Raw genomic sequence first — 14,333 nt, forward strand, 5'->3', positions numbered from 1 at the left:
AAACTGTGCAGAGCTGTGGCCCTCCAGGAATTGAGTTTAAGACCCATGCTTTAAATGAACACTTTATAATGTACACTTGTGATGTGTCATTCCAAAAGTCCAATTATATATATATATATATATATATATATATATATATATATATATATATATATATATATATATATATATATATATATATATTAGAAACAACAGATGTATTGAACACATCCAAGCCCAAGTGTTTTCGTATCATTTTCATTAGTTTACCGCATTCAAATATGGTTGAAGAAATGAATCATTTCACTTCAGGTTGATTAACTGAAGGGTTTTATACTGATGCTCACTGTAAAGAAACAAACTTTAATAAACAGTTTCTGTATTTTGTGATTCACTGCTTTATTGTCATACTGTTTATTTACACTTGTGAATTGCATTATGGGACCTTTATTCCTGCGGTGTTGATATATGATATTGAAAATTTAGCACTCTTTAAAGTGACTTTTAATGACAATTTAGCAGTTTGAAACATGTTTTTGCATAAGGAATTCTATATATAGAGATTAGTCTGTATAATAACAGAAACATTAGCAGGTTTTTGCACCATACACTGATACAGACCAGTGCACAGCTGTCCAACTCAATTCCTGAAGGGCCGCAGCTCTGCGCAGTTTAGTTCCAACCCTAATTAAAGACACTTGATCAAACTATTTGAGTCCTTCAGATTAGTTTGAAACCTACATGTAAGCATGTTGGAGCAGGGTTAAAACTAAACCCCCGGGAACTAAGTTTTGACACCTCTTGACTAGTGTCAGGATACTAAAAATTCGGTACCAATCTATACTGAAATATTAAAAATGTCAATTTCCTGCTAACATTTGAGCGCTGTTGTGTGCGTTCTTAAACAGCACTGATTTGCCATTGTGTTCACATGCTCAACAGAAATGACTGTGATTGGCCGTGAAGGTCATCAGTTCACCAAACTCACCTCTGTTTACTCAGTGTAACCACAGATACAGGGACACTGGAGTGTTTTAAAGCAGTGAAGATCGGTCCATCAGCTTATCTTCACAGCCAATCACAGTCATTTCTGTTGAGCATGTGAACTTAATAACAAATCAGCGCTGTTTAAGAACGCACTTAAATGTTAGAAGGAAATAGACAAAATTTCAGTAGAGATTGGTACCAAATTTCAGTATTGTGACAACCCAAATAAAGACTATATAAAATCTTAATAAAAGTCACTATTTCAAACTGTTCAACATCATAAATCTTTGCAGGAAAGATCAATAATAAAGCAATTCAAAAGCATAAATAAGCAGGACTCACAAAATACGGTCAACTCTTCATTTACGGCTATTTTTCACAGAGTTGTTCTTCTACCGCAAACACTGCGATCCCAGTATAAATGAGGAACTGTCATGAAATCCATTCAGTACAGTGCTAGCGAAGCTAGAAAACCTAAGAGCGATGGACATTTCGTTTAAAATACAGAAAATATCTGACACCTTGTAAAAAACACACTTATTTACAGACAGTCTGTCTCTGGGAGTCCTTCGAGTGAGTGGTCAGGAAATTTCGACCGATGCGCTCCTGATGTCAACAGGTCCGTTTGCGCAGCTATTTTTTTAGGAAACAAGAGCCGAGTTTAATGGGATTGTTGTTTCCGTCTTCAACAGTACGTAACAAAGCGAATCCCAGTGCATAGTGCTATACTGTATACGAGAGCTCCAATGTTAGTCTGGCATGTCGATGCACAGTTTGGGTGGGGGCACAAAGTATTTCCCAGGGCTTTGGGTGATCACCACCCCCGTCTTCTTACGAAACATGGTTGGGATTTTGGGCACCTCGTGAATGGGCAACTCCTCGGACATGTCTGAGTCCTCGTGATGCAGGTCATAGGAGATGTTGCCATATTCCCTGAGGAACGGGAAGAGCTCCAGTAGGAACTGGCAGAAGTCTTTACGGATGCCAAACCACCCTGAGAGAGAGGAAGAAGAAGTGTTAATCATGGGAACTGCACTGAGAACTCTTCTTTGTATGCATGGTCACTTCCTTTAAAGGGCCTTTATGTAAATATACAGTTGATGTCTGAATTATTAGCTCTGCTCTATATTTTTCTGTTTAACAGAAAGAAGATTGTTTTTCCTACACATTTCTAAACGTAATAGTTTAAATAACTGATCTATTTTGTCTTTGTCATGATGACTACATAATATTATACTAAATATATAATATTCAGCTTAAAGTGCAATTTAAAGAAACAACCACCCTCAATCAAAGTTTGGTTACATGACATCTTAAGTCTTTTAAAATTGGAGAAGATTAAGTTCTCTCTCAGAGGCTCGCCTTACAAGTTTTATACTCATTGGAGGCCACTACTAAATTATTTTGATGATTTAACACCTCTGAAGGCGATTATTTAAGAAATCATTTTATGGTCGGATTTACTATTATTATTTTTTTAGTCTAGCATTTTTTCTCCGGAACTGTCATGCCCTAAACTAGACGCATTGGTTTAACCTCAGCACAACTAAAACCATAAAAACCAAGAAGTAGGTAGCACATCATTATTGTTGATGTAACTAGCTAATGTATTTATTTTGTTTTATTTATTTATTTATTTATTTATTTATTTATTTATGTGAAAGCATTTATGTATTTATCTCAAATTGTACTATTATCATTATTTTTGTTTTATTAATATTTTATTTTTATTTCATTTTTTATTGCTCCGTCTTTTGTTATATGTTTTACAAGAAAAGTGGCTATGTGTTTGTATGGGTGGGGGGTTTTAGGGTTAAATGTTTACAAAAGTGTTCAAAAAAGAAAAAAGCAGAAATTGGACATTTGCACACAACGAATGCTTTCCACTTGTGTTCAATAAATAAAGTTTATTAAAAAAAAAAAAAGTGCAATTTAAAGGCTTAACTAGGTTAATTAGGCATCTTTAAATGGACGGATGGATCGATGAATGGGCTTCCCACAGGTTTGAATAGCCGAATAAAAATACATCTTAGGGTGCTTTCACATCTGTAGTTCGCTTCATTTGGTCCGAACCAAGGGTAATAAATGATACATTGTTGCATCTTCTGCCGTCTTTGGGTCGTTTTCACACCACACTGCTGGCTTTGGTCCGAACCAGTTGAATCGAACCAAAATGCAGTCACCTGACAAAATCCACATCCCTCATTGGCCAGATGTTGTTGAACAGTTCCTAAACTGCTTATCGATTGGTCAGAATTCACGTGCGGGAAAATGTCAATGAACTACCGCAGGTAAACAAAACCGGCAGACACAAAATGCCGCTTTTACTCTGGTAATTGTATCCCTGCTTTAGACAAACTATACATTACAAAAATGAAGCGCGGCCGCGGCTGCAAAACAGTGTTTAATGCAACGCTCGTCACTTCTGGAGGAGGCGTGAATTAATTTAGCTAAACTGCGACATGCTCATCTTGCGGAAATATCACCAACGATCCATCAGGTAATGTTTCCCCCTCTCTCTCTCTGTTGGCAAAGCGCTGTCAACAAATATTTTTCCTCCATATCCCATAATGCACAGCGCATCGGCCTACGGCAGCTGAATTAGTCCAAAAGGCGCAGTACTTTTTGCGGTTGGACCTGTTTTAGTACGGATCATATTGTCACCACAAACGAACCGCTGCAGGGTTCGTTTGAAAGCGTACCGAGACCACCTCTTCAAGCAGGTCTATAAATGCTTGAAGTCACACACATTCTTTTAAAGAATAAGCAGTGGAAGTAATAAGTTAGAAACGTTACGTACAGTGATTGCCTCCTTTCTGGCCAAATGTGGTCACCATTAGAGTCACTAAAGAAACCCAGAGAGGAACAAACACCGGGACGTAGTTGGGGCTATAATGATTATCCAGCTTGTGGACGAGGAGAATCTGAAAGCAACACAAACACTGATGATGAGTCTCCACACATTCTCACAATCATGCAACCATTTAAACCTGTTTACCAGTCATCCTGCTGAGATTCTGCCATACGTGTAAGCATTTTAAAATCACTAATTATATAGATCATTTATCCAGATTAATTAAAATATGTTGCTTTTTAGTATTATTGTCTATTTTGGATCACCAACAGAAATGATTGCAAATAACAATTCCATCACATCAAATAATTCAAATGCATCAAATGCCAAAATAGCCATCATTTACACTGATAATAATATGAAATGTTTATTGAACTGCAATGTCAGACTGACTTTTGAGAGAATGTTAATGCTGGAATAATTAGAATCCTTAAATATAATTAAACCGTAGCATCATTAAAAACGATAATATGACAACATTACTGATTTTATATGTATAGTGCAATTTAAAAGTATGCAAATATACAGTGCTAAACATATATGAGTACAACCCTTACAAATCTCTCATTTAAAGAGTCATGACACCCCCCACTTTCGGTTTAAGTCTACCTCAGAATTTTTTCACAAGATGCATGATAATGGGCGTGGAGCTCTGCGAGCAAAGGGCAGGAGTGGGCGTGGCCAGCAGGGGAGAAGGAGGGGAGCAAACAACCGTTGTCAGTCGGCTCACAAAATGAGACACAAACTGTGAGGAGACGCATGATTTTATAGTTTACAAAGTTAAAATGCAAAGAAATAAACAGTAATTTAATGCCCTGCTGCATTTGTTATTTGTCATTTCATACAGACAACCACAATTTATATCATTATAAAGATAATTGTGTTCATATAAACACTAAATGAGGACTTTTCCCTCAATCCCCGAGTCTGAATGCAAGCTCAGTGCAGCAGGTCACTTGCCCTGTCTATTTTAACAATTTGCCCTGCTGATAATCTGAAGGATTTTGGCGACCACATCAGCACGACGATGTGTCTAAATGTGAACGAACTCCACTGATAAAGGACAAAAAGTCCTCCATTCTCCAATTCTCGTTTGCGCCCTGCGCTTTGCACTTTGTGCATGGACCGTCATAATAGAGCCCCATGTTTTTGGCCAGACAACTAACCTTTAATAAAGTTTACAGATATTTGTTGAACTAATTTCCATGACCTTTCCAAAACTTTGTGGGGCTTTTTGTTTTTCCAAAACTTTTTCAGGCCTGGAAAATGCCCTGTCAAAATTCCATGATCTTTTCAGGTTTTCCATGGCGTAACGAACCCTGCTCTTATTGTCTTTGACCCATTTATATTACAGGGCTCGAAATTAACATTTTTGCTTGGTAGCACCGGTGCTCCGAACTTAAAAAATTTAGGCGCATCAGCCAACATTTAGTCGCACCCACCGATTACAAGCACCGTTACTACAAGTTTTATTCAAACATAGTTATTGCATTTGAAATCAACACTAATCAAATTAACAAGCAAAATTTATATATGCAAGCGTGAGGAAAATATGTCTCAACGAAATCCCGTTATCACAAGAAAATACATTTTTATAACAGAACTGAGTGACCAAAAGGTACACTGACCGCTGTTCGGCCCTGCACGCACTGCGTCATGAATGAATCTGTTAACGATATAACTGTGCTGTTCTCACGGGTGCTGTCTAATATTGCACTGATGCTTTTGACACATACTGTACCTTATTATATGCATACGTCATGTTAATAGCAATACCGGTCTTCATGAGTAGTGATATTAGTTTACTCAGGGCAAGCCCGTTTGCGATGGTGTACGTGGTGTTACATTTGACATATAGCTGCCACTTGCACGGCGGACAGCATCTGGCGATTATATGAAGGATTAAACAGAAGCTCTCGTGCTAGATGTGGCAAACAGTTTCCTGAAAACTCCATCCCACAGACTTTTCATAGCGTACTTGAAGCCATTGGAAGTCTTTTACCCACTCTTGGAAAAGTGTAGATGGTTGATTAACATTCAGCACATGATCACTACAGATGTGTCATTATTTGTAACTGTAGATGCCATGGTTTCTAAAACTAAATCTGTCAATGTTATCTTCATTCTCATTTTCAGCGCTTTACAATTTTTTAGCGGTAGTAGCTCTCTCTGTCATCCCAAGCCAGAAGGCACTGACTGAGTGATTGACAGCTGATATTTCAGTGCTAGAGCAGTGGTGGGCCAATAAGAAGAGCGCGAAGGCGGGGCAAGCATTACGGACTTGGCTTTGTTTACTGCAGCAAGTTGACATGACAACTGTTTTAAACCATTCCTGAGCGCTGCGTTTCCCATTTCAAGTGCAGAGATGCATTCTGCATGAATATTTCCCGAATCCGCAGTAAAAACTGGTCGCACACAACAATTTTTTGCACTCGCACAAATGCTCCCAAATATATTTTGAGGTTGCATAGATAAAACTTGGTCGCAATTTCCATTAAAAAATGGTCGCAATTTCGAGCCCTGTATTATCATATTTTAAATAAAGTTATTAGTAACTAGTATAGTTATGGCAACCCATAACCTTAACTGGTCTGATTTTGATTGTAATGCAGTAATGTGCAGCTTTTGTAAAGCAGCTTTAAAACAATAATAAATGTGAAAAGTGATATACAAATCAACTAGAATTGAATTTTATAAAAAACAATCTGAAAGGGACGAAGCGGAAAAGAAAATGAATGTCAAAATGGTGTCAAAATCAAACCTCAAAAGTGAGCAGGGGCACGACTATAGTCATCCAGCTGATGGCCATGGTGATGTGTGTGCGCCGCTGCTCCGCGATCACATCCATGGAGCGCAGAAACAGCACAGACCACACGATATAATAGAGGACCACCAGACACAAGAAGGACATGAGGATCCAGAGCGGCACACACACCACCTGGAGAAGAACACACATGTACACACTGAAATATACACTCACACACACATACATACACAGACACAAGTATACACACACAGGCACGCACACATATGCACAAACGCACACACATACATACGCATGCACGCATACATACACACACATATGCAAGCATGCATACACACATGCATGGACATACAAACGCACGCACGCATACACACACGTGCATGCACATATGCGCGTAAGCATAGGTGCACACATACGTACACACATGCACATACGCATACATGCATATAAACGCACATAAGCGCACACACACATGCATATATACATATGTAGTGTGTAATATGCAGACATACGCATGCATACGCACACACACATACACACCAACACATGCATACATACGGACGCAAACACATACATACACATATAGAAATATGTAATGTGTAATATGCACATATACGAACGTACGCATATGCACATACAAACACAAACAGATGCACATATGTACGTATGCATACACGCACACGCATCAGAAGTCAGCAAGTGAAGCTGCTGCTCTTACCAGCCACGGCCAGCTGATGATCCCGTCCAGTTTCAGAGCGATGAAGATAAACTGAAGAATATTTACAGAGCACAGAATCTCCAGCTGATGGGAAAACACAACGAGAGACAGAGGAAAAGTATACGATCATGTCTAATGCACTTCTCTAAAGAGCTACAGCGAGGAATAGAACTTATAAGTATTGAGCACGTCACCATTTTTCTCAGGAAACATATTACTGAAGGTGCTGCTGACTTTAAAGGGTCACGAAACACCAAAACACATGTGTTGAGCTGTTGACAGTGGTATATGTGTCCCACACTGCTAAAAACACTATTAGGACACTTATATTTCACTAAAAAGTGTAAATTGGTTGTTTTTGCGTTATTTCAAGCAAATTCGTACTTCCGGTTTGAAACTAATTTTTGAAGCTGCATCACGGTCATGAGATAATAGCGTGTATTCCAGCGTGCAGACTGGACGTCTGTGCCAGAGTGTGTCTTATTACATCTTACAGTGTGATGCATTAATGCATGAGTAAGGCTTGGTTCAAACCAATCAGCGCGCTCTATTGTGCAACTTCATTAATATTCATTACTGTCACAGTGTTTAGTCGACAGAGACGCCACGTTGTGTTGGCAAAACAAGCGTGAAGTGTTGCTTTTATAGTTTGCTGCAGTTAAGTTTTTCATTTTCTCTCTGTGAGAGCTCAGACTCACGTGTGGATTAACAGTGTACGCGACGCTCGACAACAATAACTTACGTGTCTAAGGAGGAACATTGTTTACCTGAGAGCTGTTCTCATCTGCAAACGCTGAGATCTGGATTCGCTTGTAGTCTCCTCTTAATAAAGACGCGGCTCTAGTTGCTAATGATTGTCCTGTCTCTACAGATTTGGTAAGTGAGCGACCAGCGCTCTTTGTTTATTCAGTTTGTTCGTATCGAACTAACTATTGCACCGAGTGTAAACATGTTAGCATCACAACCAAACTTTAACCTCGTGTTGGGTTTTCACCGCATTTAGTGACCGGAATAACACACGCGGTTTTCTGACGCTACCTGCCGTGTGCATCTAAGTTTCCGGGAAATGCTGAGGTTTTTTTTCTCGCATTCGCCGTGCGGTATCAAACATTGCATGAAAAATACACGCTTAGAGCAGACCCTCGAATCAAATATCTCGTTTGTCGCGAGGGGCATGATTGAATTCCCTGAATGAAAGAGCCAAACTGCAGTTAAAGTCCAACATTTAATCATTTGGCAAATAATTCGACTACAGATGTCCATGTAGGTTAAACACCATCACTTTCTCGTGTGTGTGTGTGTGTGTGTGTGTATTTTGACTCTGAAACTCGCGCGTGACCAAATAGACACTCCCACACCATCCCACTTTACTTCCTCCGACACTCCCCCCTAAACAGAGCTGGACACGCCCACTTTTCTGACTTTTTCCAAAGTAGAGGTGTGAAAACAGCCTGCTGAAACGAGGGGGTTTCATGGCCCTTTAAATGTCCACCGGATGCTAATAACAACTAAAGAAATCCATCTATGCAAAGAAAACGAATCTAATTATTTTACTAATGTAGTTCTGTGTAATGAAATGAAATGACAAAGGGAAAAAGTATTGAACACATGAAGAAAGGGAGGCGTAGTTTGGCAGTGTAAGCCCAGACAGCTGCTGAAATCTCTCAGTAGTTCGTCACGGTTTCTTCTTATTATTATTATTATTATTATTATAATATCTTCATTGTGTTGCTTTGGAGTTTGTTGATTTTTTACTAATTGCGGTTTCTTTTCTTTGAGGCTGGCTCCGCGTTGCACCTGCAGCTAATTTGGCTTGTCGCCTTTATAAGCGGAAGCTGAGTGTGTGTCGAGGTGGCTCTTGTTTTCCAGCGCGTCTGACTGATCCTCCCGATCATATTAATTCTATTTTTGAATACTATTTAGAACAGGTTGCATGCGAATTGAGACGCGGTTACAGAGCGGTATTCTATGGCTGTGAATACCTCCAGCGAGCGGTCGTGTCTGAATCCCCACACACACGCGGCCACTGACACCGGAGAGACGAAGAAGAGCGGCATGAACACCAGGAGCCAGTAGGGGATCGAAGCCCGTTCCACGCGCTCGCAGACCAGCACCTCGAAGGTGAGCAGGAGCAGGTGGATTCCCACTGCGATCAGCATGGCCTTAAACTCCACACACGTCTCCCCTTCAGCCCTGGACACAACAGCACACTGCGTTACTTACATAGACAAACACACAACTCCTACTATGGCGCTTTTTACAAGATGTCAGATAAGTGTCTGATGTTTCACGAGAACACGAGACCGCTAAAGAACGCATATTGAGAAACAGCCAGTGTGACGTGAAGGCGAGCAATTAATAACAGAACATACATGAACACCCAAAAACGAAAATTTAATTACCATCATAACTAGTGCTGCACAATGTATATCGTCATCATGATAACAGTATCTGCAATATATGTATCGCAGACGTGTGTGATAAATTAAACATTTCACGTATTGGTTAAAAAAATATTTACATTTTTACCAATCAGATAAGGCCTTAGTATCTTTAGCTCCACCCCACCAGTAGTTACTGTTCTGCTATTGGCTGGAGCACAGAGGTAAACCCAGAGCTAAAAATAAACACTAATGGTGGGAGTTGAGATAAGACATGACAACAGTCAATCACAGCTAGAATATCCAACGCAATCTCGAGGCAATTCGTAAATTTTTGATGTAGTGGCTAATTCGTATGAATTTGTAAAATCTAATTCGTACAATTTAATACAATTTGCTCATCCCCTAATGACGTTTGGGGTTAGGGGTGGGGTTTGGTGCCACGCCTCCTTTTTAAAATCTTACATTTTTGAACGACTCAACTCGCACGAATGCGTACGAATTAGCCACTAAACTGGCAAAACGCTAAATACTTACGTTTCCTCGTGAGATCAGGCTGGAATATCTACTGAGGTTTTCACTCATTTAGGCCCCGTTTACACTAGTGCGTTTTAGTTTGAAAACGGCGTTTTAGATCAAAAACGATCCGCGTCCACACTAGCGTTTCACCTAGCGTTTCTAAACATCTTCGTCCACACTACGCCACCAAAAACGTATATCACGTGACCATTCGCGCACTCTGCGCATGCACGCTCTAGCGAATATATGCCGCTGCTGTAGTAAAAAAAGGCAGAGTTTAACTGCACAATGGCGCCTAAAACAGACAATAGTGCCAACAACGCTCCCATTTCTGTGTCGTTGTTGTTTACAGAGAAGGCTGGTCTGTTGTCTTCCGGTAGCATTAAAGCCATGTGTTATAGTCATGTGATAGGGGCTTGACGAATAACGGAAGGATACGCAATGACACAAAAGCCCCAATCAGCTAGCGAATCTCGGCAGCCCCGCCTCCATTTTCAGATGTCTCCGTTTTTCCCTCATCCACACTGAGACGGAGCAGCAGCGTTTTAGAATGAAAACAGCCTCTCCAGCGTTTCCTAAACGCTCCGTTTTCGGCGCTCGAAAACTCCGGCATAGTGTGGACGGATGGCGTAACTGTAGCAAAACGTTTGAAAACGCATTAGTGCAAACGGGGAGTGTTTTAAAGACTAAACGTTCGCACCTCAACACAGTTTTTAATCTGAATTAAATCTGAAAAACATCTTTTACCTGTTTATTTTGATTTAATTACATGAATAAATGATTTAAAAACATAGCTAATAAAAACAGCATTTTTCTAGTGAAATGTTATATCGTAAGAAACCTTGCTATCGCAATAATCGACAATAATGCATATTTTTCCAGTATCGCGCAGCTCTAATCAAACTTGAATGAATTTCTGTCTTCTGTTGAGCACATAATAAGACTTTCTGAAGAACAAATGGAATAAAGTCAGACATAGCGTGAACAACAAATATACTATTGACGTCAATGGCTGCCAGCATCACTTCAGAATAAAAGAAAAGAAACCCAAGCAGGTTTGGAACAAGCGGAGGATGAGCATTTTTTGGGGTCAACAATAATATGCATGTATGTAAAAATAATAGAAAATAAAAAAATGACTATAATTTACTCCAAGCACACGCTTTTGTGTTCATCATCAGCAGATAAAGGCAGAGTCTGACCTGTACTGCGGGTTGTGAGCCCACACTCCAGTGCCCACAGACGCCCCGATGATGACCATGAGCTTCCAGAGCCAGATGGGCGCAAACACGGCCCAGTAGCTCCACTGGATGATGCCATCCAGCCTCAGTGACAGCAGCACAGAGAAGAGCAGCAGACACGCGTAGATCAGGAACTTACTGCAGGATCACACAACACACAAAACAGTCAGAGTCTTCCTCTTTTTCTGGTTGAATGTTGAGTTACAGACCAGCGTGAAAGGTGTTTACCACTGTGATGACAGATCGAGACCCTTAGGATCTAATGTGCTCATCTGTTATAAATGCTGAGCGAAATAACACATTTAAAGATTAATTATAGCGTACAATTATTTTTTTTGCACCTTGTAATATTGAATATGATTTCATAAATAAAAACAAGTATACAATACTTTAGGTGATATTATACTTATGAGACATGCTATGAATAAAACACATTAATTAAACTATATATAATGCTATATATTTATTAAAAAATCCTGGTTGAAAAATTAAACTTTAAGTCAGAATTTGTCTGGAAAATAAATAATTTCTGGCCTCACTGTTTATGTGTATACATAAACTCACCGGCCACTTTATTAGGCACACCTTACAAGTACCGGGTTGGACCTCCTTTTGCCTTCAGAACTGCCTTAATCCTTTGTGGTATAAATTCATCAAGGTGCTGGAAATATTCCTCAGAGATTTTGCTCCATATTGACATGATAGCATCAAGCAGTTGCTGCAGATTTGTCGGCTGCACATTCATGATGTGAATCTCCCGTTCCACCACATCCCAAAGGTGCTCTATTGGATTGAGATCTGGTGACTGTGGAGGCCATTTGAGTACAATGAACTCATTTTCATATTTAGGAAACCAGTCTGAGATGATTCACACTTTATGACATGCCACGTTATCTTGCTGGAAGTAGCCAACAGAAGATGGAGACACTGTGGTCATAAAGGGATGGACATGGTCAGCAACAATACTCAGGTAGGCTGTGGTGTTGACACGATGCTCAATTGATACTAATGGGCCCAAAAAGTGCCAATAAAATCTCCCCCACATTACACCACCACCACCATCCTGAACCGTTGATACAAGGCAGGATGGACCCATGCTTTCATGTTGTTGACGCCAAATTCTGACCCGACCATCCGAATGTGGCAGCAGAAATGGAGACTCATCAGAGCAGGCAACGTTTCTCCAATCTTCTATTGTCCAGTTTTGGTGAGCCTGTGTGAGTTGTAGCCTCAGTTTCCTGTTCTCAGCTGACAGGAGCGGCACCCGGTGTGGTCTTCTGCTGCTGTAGCCCATCTGCCTCAAGGTTGGCCGTGTTGTGTGTTCAGAGATCCTCTTCTGCAGACCTCGGTTGAAACGAGTGCTTATTTGAGTTACTGTTGCCTTTCTATCAGCTGGAACCAGTCTGGCCATTCTCCTCTGACCTCTAGCATCAACAAAGCAGTTGTGCTCACAGAACTGCCGCTCACTGGATATTTTTTTTTGTTTCAGACTATTCTCTGTAAACACTTGAGATGGTTGTGCATGACAACCCCAAAAGATCAGCAGTTTCTGAAATACTTAGACCAGCCCGTCTGGCACCAACAACCATGCCACGTTCAAAGTCACTTAAATCCCCTTTCTTAGCCATTCTGATGCTCGGTTTGAACTGCAGCAGATCGTCTTGACCATGTCTACATACCTAAATGCATTGAGTTGCCGCCATGTGATTGGCTAAATTAGACATTTGAGTTTACGAGCTATTGGGCAGGTGTACCTAATAAAGTGGCCGGTGAGTGTAGATAATAGTGTTATATGTGGTAGTATGTCGTATTCTGATTTAACAAGTAACTGTTTTAGAGCATCTGTCAAACTCAATCACTTCTGTAAGATCGCGGCACAGGCCTGTCTGAGAGAAAAAACATAAACAAAACACAAACAGCCTCAATTATTACACAGATTGGCGTGTCACGCTTCCTGAGCAGCGTTAAAGCCACTGTGAGCAATAAAGTGTCAAAAGAGAATCAGTTTAGATGCTAAACTTTTCTTTTATCTGATGAACTGGCTGCTAAAGTACGCCAAGTCAAATCTTCCAGGCCTTCACGGTGAACATTAGCAGCTAGGCTAACAAAGTGAAAGGAGGCGTTTAGATAAAAACCAAAACAAAGCGCTGCGTCTCGGAGTTTACGTAACTCACGCAGATTTTCTTTTACCTGGGGTTGAAATCTTGAAAAACGCCTCGGAGATTCATGGTTTCCTCTTCAGACCATAGTTACATGAACTGAAAAGGAGAGGCTGGCTAGCTGACTGGCACTCACATCAGATCAGACAGTTGGCAAACGCCACCACAAACACTGTGACGTCACTCGCGGCCTGCCGAGCCCTGCCCACCGGGTGGCGCTGTTTACGTCACACTGCCCTGTTCCAGCCATTAGATGAAAAACTGAGGTAAAGTTGGTTTTATATTCAGACTTTCATCTAATAATATAACTTGAGAAAAGTATTATATGCAAATTCTAAATAGGGAAATCATATTAGCAGTCAATGCCTATCAAAGTACAACTTGCAGCCAGACCGAATAATCAAAGTAGCGTGGTAGACAATATACCGTGTCACAAGTTGTGCTATTATTATACTTACTCTGTATTATTAGCCCTTTAATTTCTACTTTAGTTTTTTATTGAAAGCCAAAGTCTGAATGTGCAAACCCAACTTTATCTTAATCATCATAATTAAACGGTATTTGTCTTTTTTTTTTTAATACTGCTTTAGTAACGGTAAACCTATTTTATTAAACGCCAAAGTCCAAATGTACAAAACCAACTTTAACTTAATCATTTTAATTAGGCCTTTAAAAGTTGAAAAACAAAGAAAAAAACTTTACCTCAGTTTTTCAACTTTAACTAACCAATT

At 40.0% G+C, this 14,333-nt stretch overlaps 1 protein-coding gene across 6 annotated transcripts in view; it reads right to left on the reverse strand.

Moving 5' to 3' along the window:
* The window catches only part of tmem185 (transmembrane protein 185), a 14,807-nt gene extending 1,046 nt beyond the window's left edge, over positions 1–13,761 (reverse strand). Inside the window, exons 1-9 of one of the 6 annotated variants that reach the window (XR_012396491.1) lie at positions 13,634–13,761; positions 11,405–11,581; positions 9,285–9,495; positions 7,303–7,386; positions 6,582–6,758; positions 3,767–3,890; positions 1,166–1,960; positions 755–798; positions 1–13 (exon numbers count right to left, since the gene is read on the reverse strand). The exon at positions 1–13 is cut by the window's left edge and continues 1,046 nt beyond it. Coding sequence is in view for 2 of the 6 variants with exons in the window: in NM_200437.2 (NP_956731.1) it covers positions 1,716–1,960; positions 3,767–3,890; positions 6,582–6,758; positions 7,303–7,386; positions 9,285–9,495; positions 11,405–11,581; positions 13,634–13,671 (1,056 nt within the window). In the remaining 4 variants the exon portion in view is untranslated. Of the gene's footprint in view, positions 14–292; positions 1,961–3,766; positions 3,891–6,581; positions 6,759–7,302; positions 7,387–9,283; positions 9,496–11,404; positions 11,582–13,633 lie in introns of those variants that run through there. The other 5 variants (XR_012396489.1, XR_012396490.1, XR_012396492.1 and 2 more) reach the window with 5 other exon arrangements.
* Between the last annotated feature and the right edge of the window lie 572 nt (positions 13,762–14,333).

The sequence above is a fragment of the Danio rerio genome, chromosome 21, assembly GCF_049306965.1.
Source record: "Danio rerio strain Tuebingen ecotype United States chromosome 21, GRCz12tu, whole genome shotgun sequence".
NCBI lineage: Eukaryota > Metazoa > Chordata > Actinopteri > Cypriniformes > Danionidae > Danio > Danio rerio.